Below are 23,547 nucleotides of genomic sequence, written 5' to 3'. Positions count from 1 at the left end.
CCCAGTAGAAGGGACAATTTGCATATTAGCCTTTTATTATATAGGATTTGAAGAACTAATTGGCTTTAATTAAGTAATTCATTAATACAGCAGCAAGTATTCTATATAGCAACTAGATGGGGTTACCTACAAAAGTATTTTAAAGGACTGTTTTATTTATCACAAAAAAAGATGAAAAATGTTTTCAATTAAATTATGAGATAGCATCATTTTAAAGTCTTTATTTGATATTAAGGTGTGAAAGCTTTATATTCTATATATTCTTGTATATTCTATATGCTCACATCACTGATGTCCTGATAAAGATCTCAACCTGCCCATACACTTTAAGAGCCTCCTTTTAATTTGTTTTATTCTGTTATCACTTGCTTTTACCCTCACTTCCCTTAAGATAATTTCAATAATTTCAATAATTCTCAAAACAAATACAAATTACGATGCAAGTCCTCATTCTGACATGTAAAGTCCCTTTATGATTTTAGTTCCTATCTTTCTTGTATTGCCTTTCATTGAATCTCTGTGTGTCTTTGTGACAGGACATTTAGAAAGAACTATGAGAAAAACTTAGAAATGAGAAACAGTGCTAGAAGATGGACAAGTATTTCTTTCAGTTGACTTTACACTGGTGGTAGAACTTACTTTGTCATTTTGTTTTAGGTTTATCACTTGTAAATAGTGCAAAGCTGTTCCCTCCTGCCTTTTGTTTGACAAGTTTTCTATGTATGCTGTTTATGTTTCATTGTGTGGAAGTTATACATTCTAGTCTATTCTTCTAGTCATTTATCTTTAATGTTTTTTAATACTCACTTAAGAATATGCTTATTGATTTTAGACAGAGGGAGGAAGGAGGAAGGAGAGGTAGGGGGGATAGGGGAGAGAAATGGGGGAGGGAGGAGGGAGAGAGGGAGAGGGAGAAATTAGTAGTTGCCTCTCATACACATCCTGTCTTGGGGATCAAACTCAAAACCCAGGTATGTGCTCTGACTAGGAATCAAACCTGACACCCTTAGTTTAGTGCATGGCATAACACTCCAACCAACGGAGCCAGCTAGGGCTATATAAAAACCTTTTCCCCACATTTTCCATTTTGGTCTTTTACACTACATTCTGGGAAGATTCCTCCACCTGATATTACAGAAATGAAGACACTTTTCTGCCCATTTATTGAGTTTTTAATTTTACCAATAAGAATTTTAGTTGATTTTTATAAAATCAATCTGCTCTTGCATCTCTTTCATATTCCACTTATTTGAAGCCTATTTTGTTTGTTCTGTTTCTTCAAGTTCTTGGTTTTATTGAGTTTAGTGCTCTTCCTTCATTGTTGGGTTTTCCTCAAATGTTTAGTAATTTCCTTTTTATGCGTTCATCTTTGTAGCTGAAATTATGCTAGACTATTGTTGAATAATGCATCTGTTTGCACAGCCTGCTTCTGTAAGAAAATCTGGCAGCTAAGATTATAGCTAGCCTACAATGAAGTATTAAAGGGAGACTGGACTAAGGAGAGTAACACATTGCCAGGTAGAATACAGGCTTATGAGTAGCTGGTTTTCTAGATATGTGCTCCCCCATCCCTCCTTTGTATTACCATGAATGTAGAGCATGATACTTTCTTCAATTTGAGAACCCATAGCTCGCTTCTACTACCATACACTTCTAACACGCCCTTTCTAGTCTAGAGCATTTCCTATGACCTAGCAATTGTACTCCTAGGCTTTTGAAAAGAAACATTCTATCCATAAAGTCTTCCTAACTAAAGATTTAACAATATTTCTTAGGTTATCAACAAATGGAATATGCAAACAGTTGTCCAACCCTAAAGATGCATTATTTCACTGGAAGAAGAAACATATGACCTTAAACAACAACCAAAGAGGAAGAAGCTCAGGAAGAAATATATGCCCCTAGAAAGGAAAGGCAAAGGCCAACTCCCATGAAAGAGAGGACAGAGGACTGAGAGTTGAACTAAATGCCAATCACTCTTCATACAGAGAGTCCACACTTTCATAAAAAAGCTAATTATACTCCCAATTGCCTTGAAAGATACAGAAGAAATAGCAATAGAGTGGGAAAAGGTAGCTCATTCTAGGATCTCCTTAACCCTCTTCCTATTGTAAAAGATAAAATGCATTTTTCCATATTCAGGATTATAGGCCGGCCTGAAAAGTCTTCAACCATAAAGGTAACTGAATTAATATATAATTGTATAAATTGATTTTAGATAAGTCACTTTAGCCTCTTTCAATTTCTTTTTCTGTTGACCACAAGCTAAATGAATTCTCACAATCTAATGTAGAAGTCTAAACTTATAATAGCATTTTTCATGTTTGAGTGTACAAGTACATATGTGTTGATATGTTTATAATGTGTACAGAAAAACACACAAATCTACCAATGGAAGAAAATTTAAGAAATAAATTGTACGGGAGACTGACTCAGTGAACACCAAAGCCCCATTGAAACAGGCGTATCCCCAGCGCAGCAGTTCTTCCTTTATAGACACAGCAGGTCCTCACAGACAATTGGCTTGGAGGTCAATTCCTACCATATACCAACAGCAATCAAGGCTTAATTACACCAAGACTTTGCACTCACCCCACAAAGGGATATATCAAAAGCGACCACCTCAGGTGATTGGGGAAGCTGAGCTACTGGCCCCTATAGGTCACCAACCACACAAAGCCACTCCATCAACACAGGGAGGCAGCCAAAATGAGGAGACATAGAGCATGTCACGAGTGGGAGAGATGGAAGAAAGTAAACTACTGGACGACACATAGAGTTCAGAATCACATTTATAAGGTTACCCAACCTTGATGAGACCTCCAAGAAGCTTTGTGAGACCTTCAAGGACCTTAATGAGAATGCCAAAAAAATGGAAAAGGACCAGTCAGAAATTAAGCATACACAGCCTGAAATAAAGAATATACAGACACTCAACTATAGATTAATGTATCCCAAGAATCAAACCAAAGATCTGGAATATAAGGAAGCAAAAATCACCCAACCGGAGAGGCAAAAAGAAAGAAGAATCCAAAACTATGAGAATAGCTTAAGAAGCCTGCGGGATGGCTTAAAGCATACCTCCATCCAGATTTTTGGGGTTCCAGAAGAAGAGAGCAAGCAGGATATTGAAGGCCTATTGAAAGAAATAATGACAGAAAACTTTCCCTACCTGCTGAAAGAAAGTTCAGGAAGCACACAGAACCCCAAAAAAGAGGAATCCAAAGAGGATCACACCAAGACACATCATAATTAAAATTCCAAGGGCAAAAGACAAAGAGAGAATGTTACAAGCAGCAAGAGAAAAACAGCTAGTTATCTACAAGATAGTACCCATATGACTGTCAGCTGATTTTTCAACAGAAACCATGCAGGCCAGAATGGAGTAGCAAGAAATATTCAAAATGATGAACAAGAACCTACAACCAAGATTACTCTACCCAGCAAAGCTATCATTCAGAATTGAAGGTCAGATAAAGAGCTTCACAGACAAGAAAAAGTTAAAGGAATTCATCAACACCAAACCAGGATTACATGAAATGCTGAAGGGTATTCTTTAAGAAGAGGAGGAAGAAGAAAAAGGTAAAGGTAAAAATTATGAAAACAAAAAGACATCAAATACATACCTACCAACAAGTGAATCTAAAAATCAAGTGAATAAAAAATCTGAAGAACAAAATGGACTGGTGAATATAATAGAATCAGGGACATAGAAGGGGATTGGACTAACAATTCTCAGGGGGAAGGAGGTCTGAGGGGTGCAGGAAGAGATTGGACAAAAATCTCACACCTAAGGATGAAGACAATGGTGGGGGTAAGGGCATGGGGTGGGGTTGGGAATCAGGTGGAGGGGAGCTATGGGGCGGGGGGAGGGAAGAGGAACACCTGTAATAATCTGAACAACAAAGATTATTAAAAAAAAAAAGAAAGAAAAGAAAAATTGTAATCAACTAACCTTCTTCTGTTGCGTGCAGGTGTGTTGCATCGTTCCCCTGAGAAGTGATGTTGACTTGGTCGAACTGAAGGGGGCTGCCTATTTGATGTCATCTCCCATGGTCGCATTGGTGGTGAGGGAGCTGGTGATGCTGATGTATAATCAAAGACTGAATGAGAGAGGCGCTGTCTCTTGGGACTTGGACTATCTTCACTCTGCCAATGCAACAAAAATCAATCACCTGAATAAGACCTTTTAAGGATTTTTAAATTACAGTGTATGCATAGATATTTAAATATATTTACCCTAACGTGTAAAGGAGGGGAAAAATACACTATATACCTTTAAAGAAAAAGATTCTAGGGGACAGAGAAGAGAGATAAACAGTAAGTAATATCAAATGAAAAGTATACTCTGTTTCTTAAAACTAATAGTAAATTTAACCAAATAACATACAGGGTACACAGTAGGGTAATAAGCAATTGTATGGTATTTAACCATCTCTTTAAAATCCCTATTCAACTGAGAAATTCCATTATGCTCTTCCATCAGTTAACAGTTGCTCTTTTAGGAATCAATTCTTAGCTGAGAGATCAATTTAGGAGGGGGTATAATTTAATAGGCCCTTGACTTGATTCTAAACCATACTCCTCAGCATCCTTATTTCTGTATTTAAGGCCATTATACGTATTTTCTTTAATAAAAGTTACCTGGATAAAATAAGTCTTATATGAAACAGATAAAAAGAAATAGTCAACAGACCTAAATCGGCGTAACCAGTGTGCTGCAATAATTTTTTAAAACATGCATTACCTGAATATTTAGTCGGGGCACTGACCTTTTTTTCCTTTAGACTGTCAAATTTAAAAAATGACAACAGACAATACAACAATAGCTGTCCAGTGCAAATAAATCAAAATTACACCTTTTTTAAATTACATCAGCAAAATATGTATTTTTTGGTGTGCCACAAAATTTAAGGAGGTTCTGAGTGTCATGAGATGAAAAATGATGAAAAATCGCTGATCTAGATTATCACTTCTTAACTAAAACGTTACAGCATTTTTGGAAAGACATGGAGTTTCAGGTAGATCATGGGAATGGATGATTCAAAACTTACATATGTTACATGCTGGCACCCAGTTTCAAGAATCATAACATTGCTTTCTAGCTATAAAATTAGTATGAATCACTTCATTGAATGAACTCTCCCCACACAACTCAATTTCCCAATTGAGCCTCACCACAACTGTCAAAATTACAAATGAATTCAGAGTTTGATTAAGGCTGTGTTCCTAAAAGAATCTCTCCTGACTTGATCTACTCCCGGCAAGTTCTAATTATTTGGCTAATACAGAACTTTTGATTGTAAAATAATTGGTGCCTGCTGCTAGCAAAAAAATCAGTTAAGTATATGGTCCTATTTACTACAACACTAAATTTTAACTGATAACATAAAACAGACCTGACTAAATTAATAGAAAAGAAGCAAACTGGTAAGTGGTTATTTCTGATCATTCCAAATTATTTTAACAGAGGTACTTCCAAAAACCACATAATTTTCCTTCTATATTTAATAATATTATTTCAAATTTGTCATTGTAACTAAAAAGTTTTCAGAACCATATACTCTTTCTAACTTTTTGCCACATTAATCTTTTCTCCCTAGATTTAATAGTGCTATTACAAGTATATTTGTTTTTACCCCTTGATTTTAGTAAGAATATCAGTTATGTTCTGATAATCTTAAAAATTAAAAATAACCATTGGAATTTAGATATTTTGATTTAAAAAAAAGTCAGAATGAGCAACAATTTTTTTCTTTTTTAAGAATGAGCAACACTTTACCAAAAAAAATCCTCAAGTTTCCAACAAAGGAAAGAGGGAGTAACTTACAAAGAAACAAGAATTAGATTAGCATTAGTCTTCCCACAGAAAACAAAAGCTAAAAATGCTCTGAGGGAAAATAATATAGTTTTATACTTCAAACTATTAATCTAGTGTGAAGGCAAAAACAATCACCTTGCCAGATTCAAAGTTGCTTTTCACGCCATGGCCTGTGTGGCTCAGTTGGTTACAGTGTCATCCCCAGGGCTCAGGTTCAATTTCCAGTTAGGATACATACCCAGGTTGTGGGTTCATTCCCCGATTGGGGTGCCTATGAAAGGCAATCAACCAATGTTTCTCTCCCTTTTTCTCCCTTCCTCTCTCTTCAGAATCAATGAAGAGGTTATCCTTGAGTGAGGATTTAAAAAAGAAAGTTGTTGGAGGGACCTGGAGAGTATTATGCTCAGTGAAATAAGCCAGTCAGAGAAAGACAAGTATCGCAAGATCTCACTCATATGTGGTATCTAATGAACAAAATAAACTGATGAACAAAATAGATCCAGAGTCAGAAGCATGAGTCAGACTGAAATCTGAAGAAGGCGGCAGGGGAGGATGGGTGGGTGGGAAGAGATCAACCAAAGAACTTGCATGTATATATGCATAACCCAGTGGTCGGCAAACTGCAGCTTGAGAACCACATGCGGCTCTTTGGCCCCTTGAGTGTGGCTCTTCCACAAAATACCACGTGCGGGCACACATGTACAATGCGATTGAAACTTCGTAGCATGTGCACAGAAGTCGATTTTTGGCCTGGGTGAGTCTATTTTGAAGAAGTGGCGTTAGAACACTCAAGGGGCCAAAGAGCCACATGTGGCTTGCAAGCCGCAGTTTGCCCACCACCGGTATAACCCATGGACACAGACAATAAGGTGGTGAAGGCCTTGGGGGCAGGAGGAGGGTTGGAAAGGGTCAACAGGGGAAAAGGGGGACATCTGTAATACTTTCAACAATAAAGATTTAATTAAAAGAAAAACAAGTTGCTTCTCACATTATCTGTTCAGAGGAATTTTCTTGATTTCATGTGTGTGAACAAGCTCTTCTCTTCACATGAGGAAATATATACAAACTAGAGGCCCAGTGCATGAAATCTGTGTAGGAGGGAGGAGCAATCCCTCAGTCCGGCCTGCACCCTCTCACAATCCGAAGACCCCTTGGGGGATTATCCGACTGCTCGTTTAGGCCCGACCTTCTCACAATCTGGGACTGCTGGCTCCTAACTGCTCGCCTGCCTGCCTGATGCCTCTAACTGCTTGCCTGCCTGCCTGCCTGGTCCCCCCTAACTGCCTCTGCCTCAGCCCCCCGCACCTGGGACTCAGGCTTCCCTCCTCTGGCTGGCCACAGGCACTCGGGCAGCTTTGCCTGGGCAGACACCTGGGACCCTAGGCAGCTTTGGCTGAGCCCTAGCTTTGTCAGGAAGGACGTCCAGAATATGTCCAGTCTATCTGGTCTAATTAGCATATTACCCTTTTGTTAGAATAGATAAAGGATCCAATAAACAGTAGAAGTGAAAAGAAATTACAGGATGATGGCAGCTCCAAAGAGTAATAATTCCAAATTACAACAAGAAGTCTGAGATAAATACCCTAAATAATGTGGGTTTCAAAAAACAGTAAGAACTTTGAAATTCTTAATAAAATGTAAGCACATGAATCTCTTGCCAAAAGAAACATAAAAGGCAATCCAAGAGTCTAGGAAAAGCAAATCCATACCATTCAGTCACCTAACACATTCTTTGAGTTGAATAGTTTGAAAACTGCATCTCCTCCTCCATGTGCCAAACATGCTACTTGGTTCTGCAACAACTATATACTGTAGATACTAGTGGCCCTGTGCACGAATCTGTGCAACTAGCTCACTGACGCTTGCCTCAGCTGGCCATTAAAATACACACATACACACACATCTCTAAAATTAATGACTGTGCCAAACATAAAATTTCCACAATATACCTGATTATTTCATGAAAGCATACTATCTTCAATCACAATTGTTAAATTGGATGGTAATATAGAAACTGTTAATTTGTAAAACTGTAAGGGATTGATAACAAAAAAATGAAATTTTTTGGGGTGATGAAACTATTCTACATCTTGATTGTGGTGGTTCTACAATCCATAAGCATGCATATAAATATATATATATAAAAGCCCAGTGACCGAACGGTGGAACGACCAGGATGAGCAGTGCACTATAATGTGCACTGACCACCAGGAGGCAGACACTCAACGCAGGAGCTGCCCCCTGGTGGTCAGTGCACTCTCACAGTGGGAGTGATGCTTAGCTGAGTGGGATGAGCAGTGTTCCCACGGCAGGCCAATCCCCACAGGCCATGCCCCCCACCCACCAGCGCACAAATCCATGCACTGGGCCTCTAGTTTGTTATAATTCACAGACCTCTGTATCAAAAGGGTAAGTTTTACTGTATATCAATTATACATCTATTTAAAAATATTTTTCTAATTATGAGACACTTCAGTTTTAATTTTAAATACAGCTTATTTTTTTATAGAGAAGAAAATGCACAACTTTGGTAAGAAAACCCTGAGCAATAAATACAGTTATCCCTTTTACAGAAAAATTAACATACCAACTAAATGTACATCAGGAAACATACAAGCATATTCATGGCAGCATTATTTGTAATAATAGTAAAAAACTGGAAACTATCCAAATATTCACCAAAAAGAGAGGGGATAAACTGTAGTATAGTCATGTAATAAATGGGATACTAAAAGAAGAAAACTAATTCATCAACACATCCACATGCATCAATATGAGTGAATCTCAAAATGACAAAAATATATAACATATGATACCATTTATATTAAATTTGGAAACTAAATAGTAGATAGTATTGAGGGGTACTGTATGTGGTAAGGCTATATAGAAAAGCAAAGGGATACTTAGCACAAAATTCAGTAGAGGTGTGCCTAAGGCACAGATATGGGACAGCAGATGGATGTAACAGGCAAGATCATATGGAGACTTCAAAAATATTGGTAACAGTTGAGTTCTAAGCTGGTGTTATGTATTTTTTTAATTATACATGTGTTTACCATATACTTTATAGCTTGCATATATAAAATAATTCATAATTTTAAAAATCAGAAAAGCATGTAAAATTAGAAAGATATTTACTACAAGCAATACAATATAAAAGTAAGCAAGTAAAAAAGCTAACAAGGACAGTGACAAAACTGAAAACTGTGAAGATGAATGACAAAAAGAGATCAAACAAGATGAGCTTTTTGTTAAAAAACTGGGGTTGGAAATCTGGATCCAGGAGAATATCAACACTTTCCTTCTCCTCTGTTACCATTTCAATTACGAGCCACATACCCAAACCCATGCTTGGAATGGGAAAAATCGGTACAGTAATTTCTTTTTCCCCAGAGAAGGCTACAGGGAAAGTTATGTCCTAGAAAAGATACTAGTTTCAGCTAAGATAAGGAAGTATAGGTGCTATAAGGGGGAGGCGGGGGGGGGGGGGGGCGGGGGGGCGGAGAGAAGAAGAGGTAGGTAACCTTTTAAAACAAAGTACTCCAAAGAGAAGGAAAGATAGAAAGAGTTGGGAGGGAAGGAACTTGGGGGAAAAGCCAAGAGTAAGAAAACATGAATACATTAAACTTTCTGAGAGGGCAGGACATAACTGAGTAGGGTCTCTTTTTTACGTGGCAACCAAGTTTTATAAGGATGAGCAGAATAATCAGAACTAAAAAACCACACCTAATTTTGGTATAAATTAGTTGAAGGTATCTGACAGTATTTCAAAGGAGATGTGAGAAGGATATACTCCTTCATGAAGAAAAGTGGGAGGGCAATAAATGGGCAAAGAAATCTCTGGGACAGTCTACTTTGGAGACAAAATCACTAAGTGCCTTGTTCTCAAATTAGAGAAAAATAAGATGTAAGTTAAATTAGGACTAAAAATAACAATATCTTTCACCTTTTTGCAACACCCAAATTGAATTAGCTCTAAGTCCTGTTGTATTTTCAAAACATGGGTGTAAATCTATGGCAGTTGGCAATTCTCTGAATTTAAATTAAAGTTAATGTTGAGTTAAAGCCTGAGGATGACTCAAAATATAAAGAACATAGAAAACATCACATAACTGTTTTTTTGGTGGCAGCAGCAAAGGTTTAAGTCACTTTTCCCTTATTGGTCTACTACTAAATATCAAGATATTACAGGCTAATGACACATCAAAAATGGCATTCAATACGCCATTCAATTCAATACAGAAAACTGTATCTCTTAACATGTACTGCATTGTGTTTAAAGAAATATTTATTGGTAATATCTAACGGGCAGTAAGTGGGCAAATATAGTATATGAGAAACAGAAAAAATTGGATTTCAGTCTCTGCTTTGCCTATAACTATGTAATTGGGCATCTTGGTGTGCTTTTCCAAGCCTATTTCTTCATCTAGAAAAATCATCCATGATTAGTTTATTATGAGGGTTAAAAACAAAATGAGATAATACATGCAAAGCAGAGAACCTGGCACAAATTCCAACAAGGAATATCAGACAGAGAATCCTGAAGCACCTACACTAGTGGTTGGCAAACTCATTAGTCAACAGAGCCAAATATCAACAGTACAATGATTGAAATTTTTTTTGAGAGCCAAATTTTTAAACTTCTTCTAATGCCACTTCTTCAAAATAGACTTGCCCAGGAAGAGCCACACTCAAGGGGCCAAAGAGCCGCATAGGGCTCTCGAGCCGCAGTTTGCCAACCACGGACCTACACAGCTAGCCTCAGAAATTCAACATCTTCAATTTAATGTGTCACACATTCCTCTTTCAAAACTAGTCCCAAGCTGCAACCTGTCACTTCCACACAAAAAGAAAATGAGCTGGCTCTATGTAAAACTTCTAGTCTTAATAGCAACTCTCACTACCTCAGTAGGTTTATATGCACATGTACAAATACATAACATGGGCAAAACCTTAGCAACCAAGAAGCAATTCTGTAACTGAGTTTCCTTTGTGGTACCTATGGATTAATGGATTTAGTAGTTAATGAACATACATTAGTAATCTTAATAACATAATGATTCCAATCCATTCACATCTCATTTTCATTTAATACGTAACAAAAATTTAAATCACATTTTACCCACAGGTATCAAAACTCACTAATGGTAACTAACAATGTTTTCTGAAATATGCATTACTATATAACTCTGAGCACTAAGCAAATTAGTGACAACTTTAAAAAAATATTATATGCTTCCCTTTCCCCTTGCCTACACAATTTCACATATTCTGTCATATTTTCTACTAACCTACAGAATTTGGCCTATTAGGACAAGTGATTAAGACCAAAAGGTAAAAAAATAAGAATATAAGTGGTCAAAAATAAACAGCAGCTCAAGAGAAGATATTCTTCAGAAAAGCAGACTGGAAGTTTTACATTAAAGAAGTCCTCTAAGAAGAATATTTATTCCCACATAGAACAGAAATAAGAAGAGGGAAGACACTGAGAATTTTATTTCAAGCCTTCCTAGAAACAACCTAGAATGTTATCTGTGATTTTTCAGCCCTATGTAGGGAAAGGGTAAATATATAAGAACCTGGAAGAAAGCTTTGAAGTGAGCATCCTCTTGAACGGTAGTGTTCTGATCACTTGGGAGGAGAGGGAACAGGCTCTGAAGTCTCACCCTTTCACAAATCACCTTGTTAGGATGGCCAGGTAGAGGTGCTGAATTGGCCCCGGGAGATATCTGGGAAAAAGAGGGAGAAGAAAAGGATAGTTCATGGCTAGCTGCACCAATGCACCAATGTGGAGAATCATGCCAATGAAGGACAGTCTGGATTTTCTAGGTATCTGATTTTAGCAGAGCCTGGAAAAAATTAAAAATTAACCTTAAACATCAAAGCAAATGCTAAGGTCAGCAAAGGTTGCCTCTGGCAATGGATTTCTCTTACAGAAACTTTTAAGGCAAAACAGCACTGCTCAAGAACACAGACTCCTTCCAATTTTTCCCATATAATTTCTATTGATATCTTTTGTTGGTTTTAATTCAGAAATCCTAATGGATACAGAAAAGACTTTATGCTAAGAAAACCTGAGGTAAAAAATTACATATCTTATGTACTGAAAGATACATGTCCACCTGAACTAAGATCAATATATTTTCTCATTTTATTTTTTAAACTTCCAACTGTGCAAAAGAAGACAAATAATTACAGAAAATTTGTGGCAAAACTTCTATAGAGATCATAAGCATAAAAAACAAGACCATGGTAATCTCACCTCTATTCAACACAAAACTAGCAATTTTCATAAGGAATAAAAGGCCAAATCATAAGCCCCAAAATAAATGCCTCCATGTTTTAAATTCATGACTGGATTTCAGGTTAATCCTCTCAAACTCATATGTAAATATACTTAATTTGTAGCATTTTAAATCATGAACATCATGAGTATCACCTGTTCCACTGTGCTGTGGAGTGAACTTCCTTCCCCCTTAGGAGTGAGGGTTTGTGGACCTGCCCGACCCTATACTGAAAACCACGTGTTTTTATTTTTTTTTATTTTAAAATATATATATTTTATTGATTTTTTACAGAGAGGAAGGGAGAGGGATAGAGAGTTAGAAATATCAATGAAAGAGTAACGTCAATTAGCTGCCTCCTGCACACTCCCCACTGGGCATGTGCCTGCAACCAAGGTACATGCCCTTGATTGGAATCGAACCTGGGACCCTCGAGTCCACAGATGGATACTCTATCCACTGAGCCAAACCAGTCAGGGCAGACCATGTATTTTTAGAGCTTCTTCACTGCCTCTTTCATTCCCTTACATAAGTATCTATTCTGTGACAGGCAATAAACCAAAATGAGGCATGGTTTACCTCAAGAAGTGTATGCTATGAAAATAAAGCAAATCCCTGTACAATATAAAGAGTATCAACTTTCTCTGATAATGGTAGGTACTAGGTGCTATGAAAGGATAACTAGCAATCGACAGTTGGGAAACTACAAAATGTTCAGTATAGATGGTCAGTAAGGAAGTAGCTATAGAGCAAGACAGAAACAGATCATCAAGTGGCTTGCTAGCTATTAATAATCCTGCTATAATCAACTTACTTGGTTCTTTTATAAATTTTTGTTTCTGGTTTGCTATCAGCCTGGAAAATATATAACCATGCCTGTTGATTAAGAGTTAAATTACTTCCAAAGATCTTTGAATTTTAAATTTAAAAATATATATATTTTATTGATTTTTTACAGAGAGGAAGGGAGAGAGATAGAGAGCCAGAAACGTCGATGAGAGAAAAACATCAACCAGCCGCCTCTTGCACACCCCCCACTGGGGATGTGCCCGCAACCAACGTACATGCCCTTGACCGGAATCGAACCCGGGGCATTTCAGTCCGCAGACAGACGCTCTACCACTGAGCCAAACCGGTTTCGGCCTTCCAAAGATCTTTGTAGGAGTAAAAGCAAAACACTTGCAGGCAGTAAGTTTAGAATTCATTAGCATTTTATACAAAATGTTTTAAACATAAATTTAAAGCTTATCTTTGCACTACAAACCTGAATGTGCTAATATCCTTTACCACTATGATGAAGTACGAATTGCTGAATCAAGAAACAGTTACTGACTGCCTCCTGTAAGCAGTTACGTTAGGAAGAAAGATAAAAAATGCATCCCACCCTCAAAAAGCTTATTCTAGTTAAGAAAAAAAAAAAAAAAAAAAAGAAAAGGATGCAAGTAGCCAACTACAGGATAATGTTTTAAATGCCAATCATATAAGTAGGAACTTGGTTTATTTGAGGGTAAGAGTAAGATATAATTTCATAGGAGAAAATGTATTTCGAATTCCCGACTCCTCAATCTAAGGCATTCTTTTTACCACTTCAGCAATTCTCTCCTCCTCTCAAAAACAGTTCATGTCAGTTTCATATTCTTTTGGCAATCTTCTTAAGCTTATAATCTATAAAGTAAGTACCTTTGAAGAGTTACTTTAATAAGGCCATCTGCCTTCAACTATCATACCTAAAGTAGTCTTTATGAAGAGCACTCTTACAAACTGCTGTGAAGAAAACAGAATCAGAGAATCAGGTTTCCTTTCCTTAATTCTTGTTCCTTTGAAAACTGAAACTGGCAAACCCTGGCCACTAAGGCCACAGTTAATAAATTTGAAGCACAGTCCTCTCCTACCAGCAATATCTTTTGGTCAGAAGCTCTATCTACAATAATAAAAGAGAAATATGCAAAATGATCATTTTGCAACGCCCACCAGAAAATCAGGAGTATGCAAATTAACCCAACAAAGATGGCAGCAGCCCTGTCCCCAAGCCACTCTGGGCCTCTGGGCAGCACGAATACAGGCACAGAGTGGCCAGGTGGGGTGGGATGCCTGCTATGAAGGGGTGGGCGGGGGGCAGAGGGAGCAACAGGAAGTGGCCAGGTGGGATGGGATGCCTGCTAATGAGAGGGCGGGCTGGGGGCTGAGGGAGCTACAGGAACGATGCTCCAGCTGGAGCGAAGACTGAAGGCTCTGGCCAGAGCGAAGGCCTGGGTCCCAGATGCCAGAGGAAAACTGGTGCTGGCAGCCAGGAGAAGAAAGAAGACCTATTATGCAAATCTTCGCACAACTGGCCTCTAGTTCATATAGATATATATATGCCTAAACAACTGGCTGGTAGCTATGACATGCACTGACCACCAGGGGGCAGATACTCAACGCAGGAGCAGAAGCCACAGGCACTGAATCATGGAACAGACTGATGAATCTCAGAGGGAAGGCAGGAGGGGGGAGAGTGGGAAGAGATTAACCAAAGATCTTACATGGGTACTAAAGGCCCAGTGCACAGATTTGTGCACCAATGGGGTCGATTGGCCTGGCCTGTGGGATCAGGCCAAAACTGGCTCTCTGACATCCCCTGAGTGGTCCCAGATTGGGAGAGGGCACAGGCCAGCCCAAGGGACCTCACTGGTGCACGAATCCTGGGCCTCTAGTTTGTCTATAAAAAGGGAGGACAAACAATACAATTGAGAAAAAGTATATTCAATTCCTATATATAGTTAATACAGATCTGGAACAAAAATTATAGATGGGTTTGAAAAAAAACAAAACAGATGCTCCTACTGGATAAGATAAAATCAGGCACAATCATGTGTGTGTGTTGGGGAGCAGTTAGAATTCTAAGATGGCCTCTAAGATTCCCACCTCTGGTGCACATAGTATGATCCCTCCCTTCCTGGTGTATGGTTAGGACTGTAAATACAGTGAATTTATTCCCATGAGTAGGTTAAATCACATGACCTAAATTGTATAAACTCCTTCACAGAGATGAAGGTATTTTCAGATATAATTATAATTCCAAGTCGGTTGGTTTCATTTAATCAATCACAAAGGATAGATTATCCTGGGTAGGCCTGACTTAATTAAGGAAAGCCCTCAAAAGAGGTACAGAACTCTTCCTGAAGAGATTCTGCTGTCAAACCCATAGAAATAAGCTGCTATGTTGTGAGAACACACATTAAGGGGGCCATGAGGAAGAGACGGGATAGGTCAGGAGCTCAGAGGGGTCACTGGGCAGCTAGCAAGAAAAATCACAAGAACCATGTTATGCCAACAACCAGTAAGCATGGAAAAGGACATCAAGTCTGATGAAATCACAGCTCCCCTCAGGTAAGACCTTAAACAGAGAGCCCCACAGCTAACCCATACTAGGACTCCTGATAAAGGGAAACTGTAAAATAACAGATTTGTGTTTTAAGCTACAAAATGTGTGGTAATTTATTATACAATAGAAAACTAACACCATATATATATATATATATATATATATATATATATATATATATATATATGATGTTGTACCACACTCAAAGCAAGTTATTTCTCTGGAATTTTAGCTATATATTAATTTGATTATGAAAGATATAAATTAAGACATCTTAAAGCAATAAGCAGTTTAAAAAATCTTAATATTGTAATAACTAACTTCAAATGAACTGGACTCTGATCTTTTACACGCTGCAAGTCAGGATTAGTTGATTTGCTTAAAGCCACACACAAATACTAAGAGCTAAAATTTAAAGGCAAGTCTATCCCCTCTAAGGTTCATACTGAACCCACAAAACCACCCTGTAGCTTAAGAATTTTAAAATAGCACTCTTCTTTATAATGTAGTTAGATTAGTAACTAACAATTATTCCCCAAGGCCTGTTAAAGCTACATTGTTTTGTTTTTTTGGGGATTAATACTCACCCAAGGATACTTTTCCCATTGATTTTTTAGAGAGAGTAGAAGGGAGAGGAAGAGAGGAAGAGAGGAAGAGAGGAAGAGAGAGAGAGAGAGAGAGAGAGAGAGAGACAGAGACACAACTATTTGAGAGAGACATCCATTGGTTGCCTCCTGCACATGTTCCACTTGGGCTTGGATTGAGCCTGCAATTGAGGTTCGTGCCCTTGATTGAAATGGAACCCAGGATCCTTCCGTAGTCAGCAGACTGATGTTCTATCTGCTGAGCCAAACCAGCTAGTGCTATAGTGTTTTTAAATATATTTGTTTCCTTCTACATTGTTTTTGACATAATTTCCATTACTGCTCTAATTCTCCCTCAGTAAAAATTACTGAGGTTATACTATATCTGAAAATTGATACAATTCTATTTTTCTCTAACATGCAAGTGTTGAACATTACAAAGACATCATAACTTCAACCTTTTCCAGAATGCAACTTTTATTTAAAAATTCATGCCAAGAAAACATCCCTGAGATAAGATGAAACCTGCAACTCACATACTTCTCATATTTAATGTTCCCGATGCATGAAATTTGTGCACAGGTAGGGTCCTTAGGCCTGGCCAGCAATCAGGGCCCATTGGGGCCTTCCAGCTACTGGCTGGGGCCTCCCTTTGCCCCGCGCCACCCCCTAGTGGTCAGTGCATGTCATAGTGAGAAATTGAATTCCCAAGGGGATAATTTGCATATTAGGCTTTTATAGATAGATAATTGAATGACTAATCCACCCAGCATAACTGAGAAAAGCAATGCTTCACAAAACGAAATAATTTAACCTTTTGAGCATCAACACATTATTATTTTAAGCCATCTTTTGTTTATCTTTTGTTTAATGTGGCCTTTCCCTGTCTTGGTAACCATAATATAATAAAGAATTTAACCTTTGTCTTGGAGGGTGTAGTAATTATCATCAGTTATTGTGCTAAAAATAACTTAGGAGATAGGCCCAAATATTATGCCAGAACTTGCTTCCTCAAAGATAGCTTGTGTATACAGCTTGCTTCTTCATTCATTTATATTTTTCTCATAAAGGTGAGACACAGGATGTGCAGGTGTATTAAGTAATGTGCTTTCTACAAAATAAATTGCTCAAAGCCCTAACAGCCTTCTCCAAAATAGCCATATTAAATCTCTAGAGGAAAAAAAATTGTTCACTGTTACTTGCTATAATACCAACTAGTTAGCAGCACTCAAATCATAGCCTAATAGAAGGGAAAAACAAAACAAAAGATAAAGTGTCTTTTTTAAGGTTGACTCCAAGTTCCTTACTCTGTAAGGTCCAGGTGTGGGGATCTAAAAATGCAGAGGTCAAATTCAAATTATCCAAATAGTCTCACTGTTTCCAGGGTGGCAAATGTTAATCACCTTGAAAGTTATCAGGTAGATTTTATTAACAATTCAAAAGTCTGAATCAGTAATTTTCCTCTGATAAATTCTCAGGTTATACTCCAAACAGGAAAAACCATTATGTGAAACATGTTCATTACAGCACATAGGAAAAACCATATGTAAAACATGTTCATCACAACAATTTAAAAGGGAACTAGAAGTAACCTAAACGTTTAACATGTAAGTTATTTGCTAAATAAGAGAATGGTATCCGTGCTTTGTGGATTATTATGCAGTCATTAAATCACTTAAGGACTGGTACTACCTACATGGTGGGTGGTGGGAGGGAATCATCTGTCCAGCACAGGGGCAATCCTTTTTAAAAACAAACTACTATTCCCATTCTTGAGTTAAGGGTCTATGTCTTTCTGGAAGCAGAGCAGAGCCAGGATTGGTGAAAGTAGTGGGAAGGCTCTACTCTACCCTTCCTCCCACTCCACAGTCCCATAAATTAATGAGGAGGAGGGAAGGCAGGCACGTTACATGTACTGAGAAAGTGGGCATAAAGATTAGAAAAAAATAAGAGTTACACATTCTTTTAAAAAATTGTTTCTTTTCTTCCCTCCCACAAATCCAGATTTGCCTGTACAAAGATTATTCTCCCCTCAAGGAAATGTGTCTGAAATAATTTTACTTGGGCTGGTAACCTCTTAGTAGACTGCTATCTCTTAAAGATTTCCGTGGTCTTGGAAAAAGTCCAGGCCATGACTAGTCCAAATCAATACAAAAATTGTGTGTGTGTTTGAAAAGATGAAGTGTGACTAAGCTCTTTATGATTCTTATTAAATAAAAATCATATTCAAATATTTATTGCATATCTACCATGTGATAGATGCTGTGAACACAATGGGAAAGAAGAAACAGTCCTTGCCCTCAAAGAAATTCAGTCTAGTGAAGCAATTCAACAGAAATTATAAACGAAGATTATAGGGCCCCTAACAAAAGGGGTTACAGGAAAGTATCCAAATAGAGGGAGAAGGTAAAGCGTTTAAATCCTTTATAAAAGGAGCATGAAAATATGTCTGTGTGCATGGGTGTATGTGTGTGTGATTGTATACATGGCCCCTCTTCATCTATTTGCTCAAATTTCTCACTAATTTATTGTATGTTTGCTTTATCTCCTCCAGATAGACAATATCACATATAGAAACTTAACATTTGCTGAAAGAACTAGACCTACTGGGTTCAAATGTGTATTTACAATCTGAACACTCTCAAATAAAACAAGCCATGAATTATCCGAAGTAGCACAGAAGTGAAAATGAACAGAAGCAATAGGAAAACAACCAGAAAATCAGTAAGTAATCCAGACAGTACAGAACAATCACAGGATTAATCAAGAACTATCTTTCCAGCAAAATGAATTACATAATGGTGGTGGCCTAACCAAAACTGGGGCAGCACAAACAGAGAAATAGAATAGCCTGGAAATAGAAGACAAAGGTAATCTTTCCATGCTGATCAATAATTTTGCAGATTTTTATCTAAGGATTTTTCCACCCATGGTCTTGAAAAAAAGTAAAAAGTAAGAACAAATAAAATGTTACTAAAAGTCTGACCCAGAGCTGTTGGCAGAGAGACAATAGAACTACACTCTACATTATGATGCTATCAGACTTAGTTATATCTGACATGCTCTTGTCCACCCTTCATCAAAACTCAGGCTACTCTAGTCAATTCCCAATTTTTATTCAGATTAACACTTGCTAACTTAATTTAGTTTTAAAAACAAGTAGGTAAATTTCAACAAATACAAGATCACAAACTACCTTCTAAAATCACAAAACATATAAAAGGTTGATACACCACAAAAATCATTTAAAATAAACTCATATTTTACAGACGAAGACCCAAGGTCCACAAGGCTAGTCTGTTGGCAAAACTGACTCAACTACAGATTCTAAAAGCCACAAATTCTTGTAGAAATAGGCATTACAGAAAAGATCAAAATCCACTTAAAGCCCTTCAATAAATGGATTGAAAGTTTAATAGGTTTTCAAAAAGATATTATGCTAGTGAGCTTATTAAGCTAGCAAAAACTGGAGAAACGGGGAAATCCAGTTATTAATTTCATCTTTTAATTGCAAGGAAGACCCAGCTTCACTGCCACCGTTCTCCAAAACAGGAATCATTTTACTATCCCTAGATCCTTAGTGTTTTCACAAAAACTGTTTGAATGGATTAAAACAAAATTAAGCCTAGTTACCAGGGATGCTTGCTATTTAAAGGGATTTTGTGATAAATGTGTTAACCATACTACAATCAAGGCCAAATAGGCTCTAAAAGACATATACTTAAATTTTCTTACATTAAGTGCGCCTCCTTAAGAAAAAATGCCATTCATAGGATTTTAGCAATAGTTACATTTAAGTATTCATGTTTCTATTTACGATGGAAGAATTAATATATCTAACTTCTACTGAGTAACAGTATACATCATTATTGCAGCACAAAGAAAAAGCGAGGTCCCTTTCAAGGCTTACACACGAAAATGTAAACTTTTATTTTTTAGCCCTCAATAACCAGAAGCACTCTCGGTTCAAAACCAACCTCTCTCATTCTTCAGCCCTGAAAGGAAGAACTTTCATCCCCTGAGAACAAAACACAGCCTGTCCAGAAACCCGCTGTGGCAGAAGGACGCGAGAAAGGTCCCTTCCGACTGGTTCCACGTTCTCCTGGGTGACATCATTTCACCTGCGCCTTGGCAAGCAGGGAGGCCGCCAGAGAGCGAGGCCATCTGCCAGGGGCAGCTGGCTGCAGCTCCTGCTGGCTGGGCCCACTCCTCGCCACCGCCAGGGAAACAAAGCGCGCCGGCCGGCCGCACCCCTGCGAGCACCGGACAACCACACCTCCGCCTCCGCAGCCCGAAGCCGCCCAACGCCCCGGGCCGTCCCGCCCTCGCGCGGGAGCCAACGGCCGCCTCTCCCAGTACCTGCGAGGGAAGGCTCCGCCCTGCGGGGTTGCTCCCGAAGCCCCCAGCGGGCCGCCGCCTCCTATTGTGACCTCTCGCTCAGCCAGTGGCCAGCTCGCCCGCTCCCTTGTCCCCGGGCCTCCTCGCCCCCGGAACCCGGGCTCCGACCAAGGCGCTGACAGGGCGCTTCCTTCCTCTCGGTACCATTACACGGATGGGGCGTGCCAGGAAACGACGGCTGCACGCCCGGAGCTGACAGTCAGCTAACGTCTCGGGGGCTCCATGCTCTCCACCCCCGCGCCCTAACCGCCGGGCTGCAGCCCCACCCGCTGCACCCCCCGCAGGGCTCGAGGACCAGCTCCGAGCGCTGGAGCGCTCCCCTCCGCTGCGCGCACAGGCGACGCCCCTCGCACCAGGCCGCGCGCCCAGCACAAGGACCTCCCCCTCTGGGATCCCGATCACCCCTGCCCCGCCCCCTCCTGGGAACGAACCTAGCGGGCCAGGGAGCTCGCAAGACCGACTAACAGACGCTCCGCCTCTTTCCCCCACAGCTCAGCACGAGCCCCCTTTGTTTCCACCCCGAGGGGGAAGGGGCGGGGCTGCGGGCGACTCAGACTAGTTCCGGCAACAGACCGGCACCACGCCCCTGCGCAACGCGCTCCTGCGCAGCCCCGCCCCTGCGGCCCGTCCGGCCCACCTCCCTCGCTTCTCAATTCGCACACTCCCTAAATAGTTGCTTTTGGTCCCTGCCTCCCACCTCCAAAACTCAGTAGTCAAACAGTGATTGACCTCACTCAAATTCACAATACATATTCATGTGGCCTGAGGAGTTTTTATTGATGTAGAGACAAGGTGTCTCACAAAGGAGCAAGGGTTTTCGAACCCAACTTACCTGACTGTAAGGCTTAATTAAAAAGTGACAGTTATTCAGACCTTGCTGAGAATGGGAAAATAAGAGGTAAGAAAGCTGAAGCCGGCTTTGGTGACCTGATCATGTTCAAGATCTAAAAGAGGAAGTATTACCTTGCATAAAAAGCACAATAACAAGGAAAAGATAGTTAAGTGGTATCACAGAAAAGTATGGCAGTCTAGGGACCATTATGGAAGAAGTGGGCTTTAAGCAGATAGGAATTAGATGATATCTTCAAGGATAGTTACCATATTTTACAGTGGAATAAAGGGAGGGGATGGAGAGACAAAACAAACAAAAAACGAGTTCTTAGTTTTTTGGTTTGTTTTTTTTTTGCATTATTTAAACAAGTCTCCTTCCCAGTTTGTCTCAGGCAGCTTCTGGTAGAAGATTAGGGAATCAGACTAAAATGATGTTCCAGGAACCTTTGAACCTCTATGTATGAATATGGTAATTATTTGTATATATCTGTCTCTCATATCAGGCTCAGCACTGGGACTCTGTTTTGACTCTGTAACCACACCAAGGTCCAAACCTAAGCCTGAAATACAATAGCAGGTGCTTAGCAACTGCTGACTCAAAACTCCAGCAATAATATTAAAGGTTTTTACAATTCTTGGACAAAGAAAAGCCATAATGAGACATGGGCCCCTATGAACACAACCTCTCCCCAGCCCCAACCACCATCATATAACCCAGTTACATAGTTGATTCTATCTCTCTGCCATAACAAAGCAGCCAATTTGGAGATGATTACACCCAATTTTTCACATTTTTATTTTCCATTTCACGGTAAAGAGTCATAAATCCCAGCCACACTTTTACACTCAATGCAATCCATTTCTAACGTCTGAATTCCTTACAACTCCTCTGCTGCTGTGGATTGACCTGGCATTATAGAATTTCCACCAGAATCTCAACTACACAAGCTTCCTTACGTAACACCACCCTGAAACAGTTTTACCTGCATACTGGGATATGGGCTGAGTGTTGAGAAGGAAAAAGGGCGGAAAATACTGGAAAGGGGGAGGGAAAATTACCATTTGAGAGTTGTCCAATCATAAGAGTCATTCCTCAAGTGCTGAATCTCAGCAGCAAAAATCTACTACAGTCTTCCTGGGTTCCTAACAGTTCAGTTTATCTGAATCCCCCTTTGTGAGGCAAATTCCTTGAGAACCCTTCTCAAATGGTTAAGATCTTAGCTACCCGTACTCTTAAGGCTTAACCCAGAAAGTCTGCCTAGATGTAAATGATGTTCCCTCCCCAAAAGGTTGGATAGTTTGAAATTTGTACTGCAATTTCTTTTCTAATTGATTTTCTTAACCAAAAAATCTGGTGCCCTGCTAATACCCAAGGATAAGTTTAAGGTGGGCCAATTATACCAGAGCATTTGTTCAGCTCCAATTCGCCTATAATTTTGTGTCTGATAAAAAAAAAAAAAAAAAAAAAAAAAAAAAAAAAAGGGGGAGTCTTGTTAGAGGTGACCAATAATATTTTCTGCAGTGATGGAAATATTTGACATCTGCACCATCCAAAAAATGGTCACAGGTACATTGGCTACTGAGCACTTAAAAGGGGGCTAGTACAACTAATGAAATGACCAGATCAGTTTAAATAGTCACATGTAGCTAGAAGACAGCACAGCACTTGTAGGAACAGTTGCTTGTGAGAAGAACTTCTTGAGAGTTTTGACTCTAAGACTGCCCTTTAAAATTGGTTTTCACAACAGATGTGAAAACTGTAAATGACTACTAAAAACTTCTTCCTGAGGTATATATCCAAGTCATTTATGTCCCCTCACATCTAAAATAAAAATACAGGGATCTACCATATTTCAAAAGCCTGCTTTGTACCACTTCACTTTTAGGAAGAACTACGTTAGTGCCTGTTTTTGCTAGCTAACAGGAATCTGAAGAGGATTTAGCACAAATAGGGGATCAGCATTTGTTTTGCTGTGCAGAAAGAGTTTACCATCAAGCTCCTTCATGGGTAGCTAGACTCAGCAAGCTGCCATTACTCAGAACTGTATCTGAGTATCTGTGCTTTATCTTGATTTATTTTGCACATTTGTTAGCAAGATGTGCATTTTATACCATTACAGCTTATGAATGGTTTCATAGGAATGCTCTATTTTAAGATAATGGAGGAAACCTGCATACTAAAACAATGCTTACCAAATAGGAAAACACCGACGTTCTTTTAAATATATCTCGTTACTGGGGTTGTCTACTCTGGTATCCTACCAC

The 23,547-nt window shown here is 39.0% G+C and overlaps 1 protein-coding gene across 11 annotated transcripts in view; it reads right to left on the bottom strand.

Annotated features, from left to right (window-relative positions):
- The window catches only part of RNF38 (ring finger protein 38), a 95,569-nt gene that overhangs the window by 25,659 nt on the left and 46,363 nt on the right, over positions 1-23,547 (bottom strand). Inside the window, exons 1-3 of one of the 11 annotated variants that reach the window (XM_084898720.1) lie at positions 20,883-20,983; positions 11,401-11,550; positions 3,956-4,149 (exon numbers count right to left, since the gene is read on the bottom strand). In XM_084898720.1, coding sequence (XP_084754846.1) covers positions 3,956-4,062 — 107 coding nt within the window. In that variant the 5' untranslated portion in view covers positions 4,063-4,149; positions 11,401-11,550; positions 20,883-20,983. Of the gene's footprint in view, positions 1-3,955; positions 4,150-11,400; positions 11,551-20,030; positions 20,269-20,412; positions 20,808-20,882; positions 21,001-23,547 lie in introns of those variants that run through there. The other 10 variants (XM_084898715.1, XM_084898721.1, XM_084898724.1 and 7 more) reach the window with 10 other exon arrangements.

Source organism: Pipistrellus hanaki (genome assembly GCF_964339955.1).
Source record: "Pipistrellus hanaki genome assembly, chromosome: 11".
In the NCBI taxonomy this organism is placed as follows: domain Eukaryota; kingdom Metazoa; phylum Chordata; class Mammalia; order Chiroptera; family Vespertilionidae; genus Pipistrellus; species Pipistrellus hanaki.
This window is presented reverse-complemented; position numbering and strand designations above follow the sequence as displayed.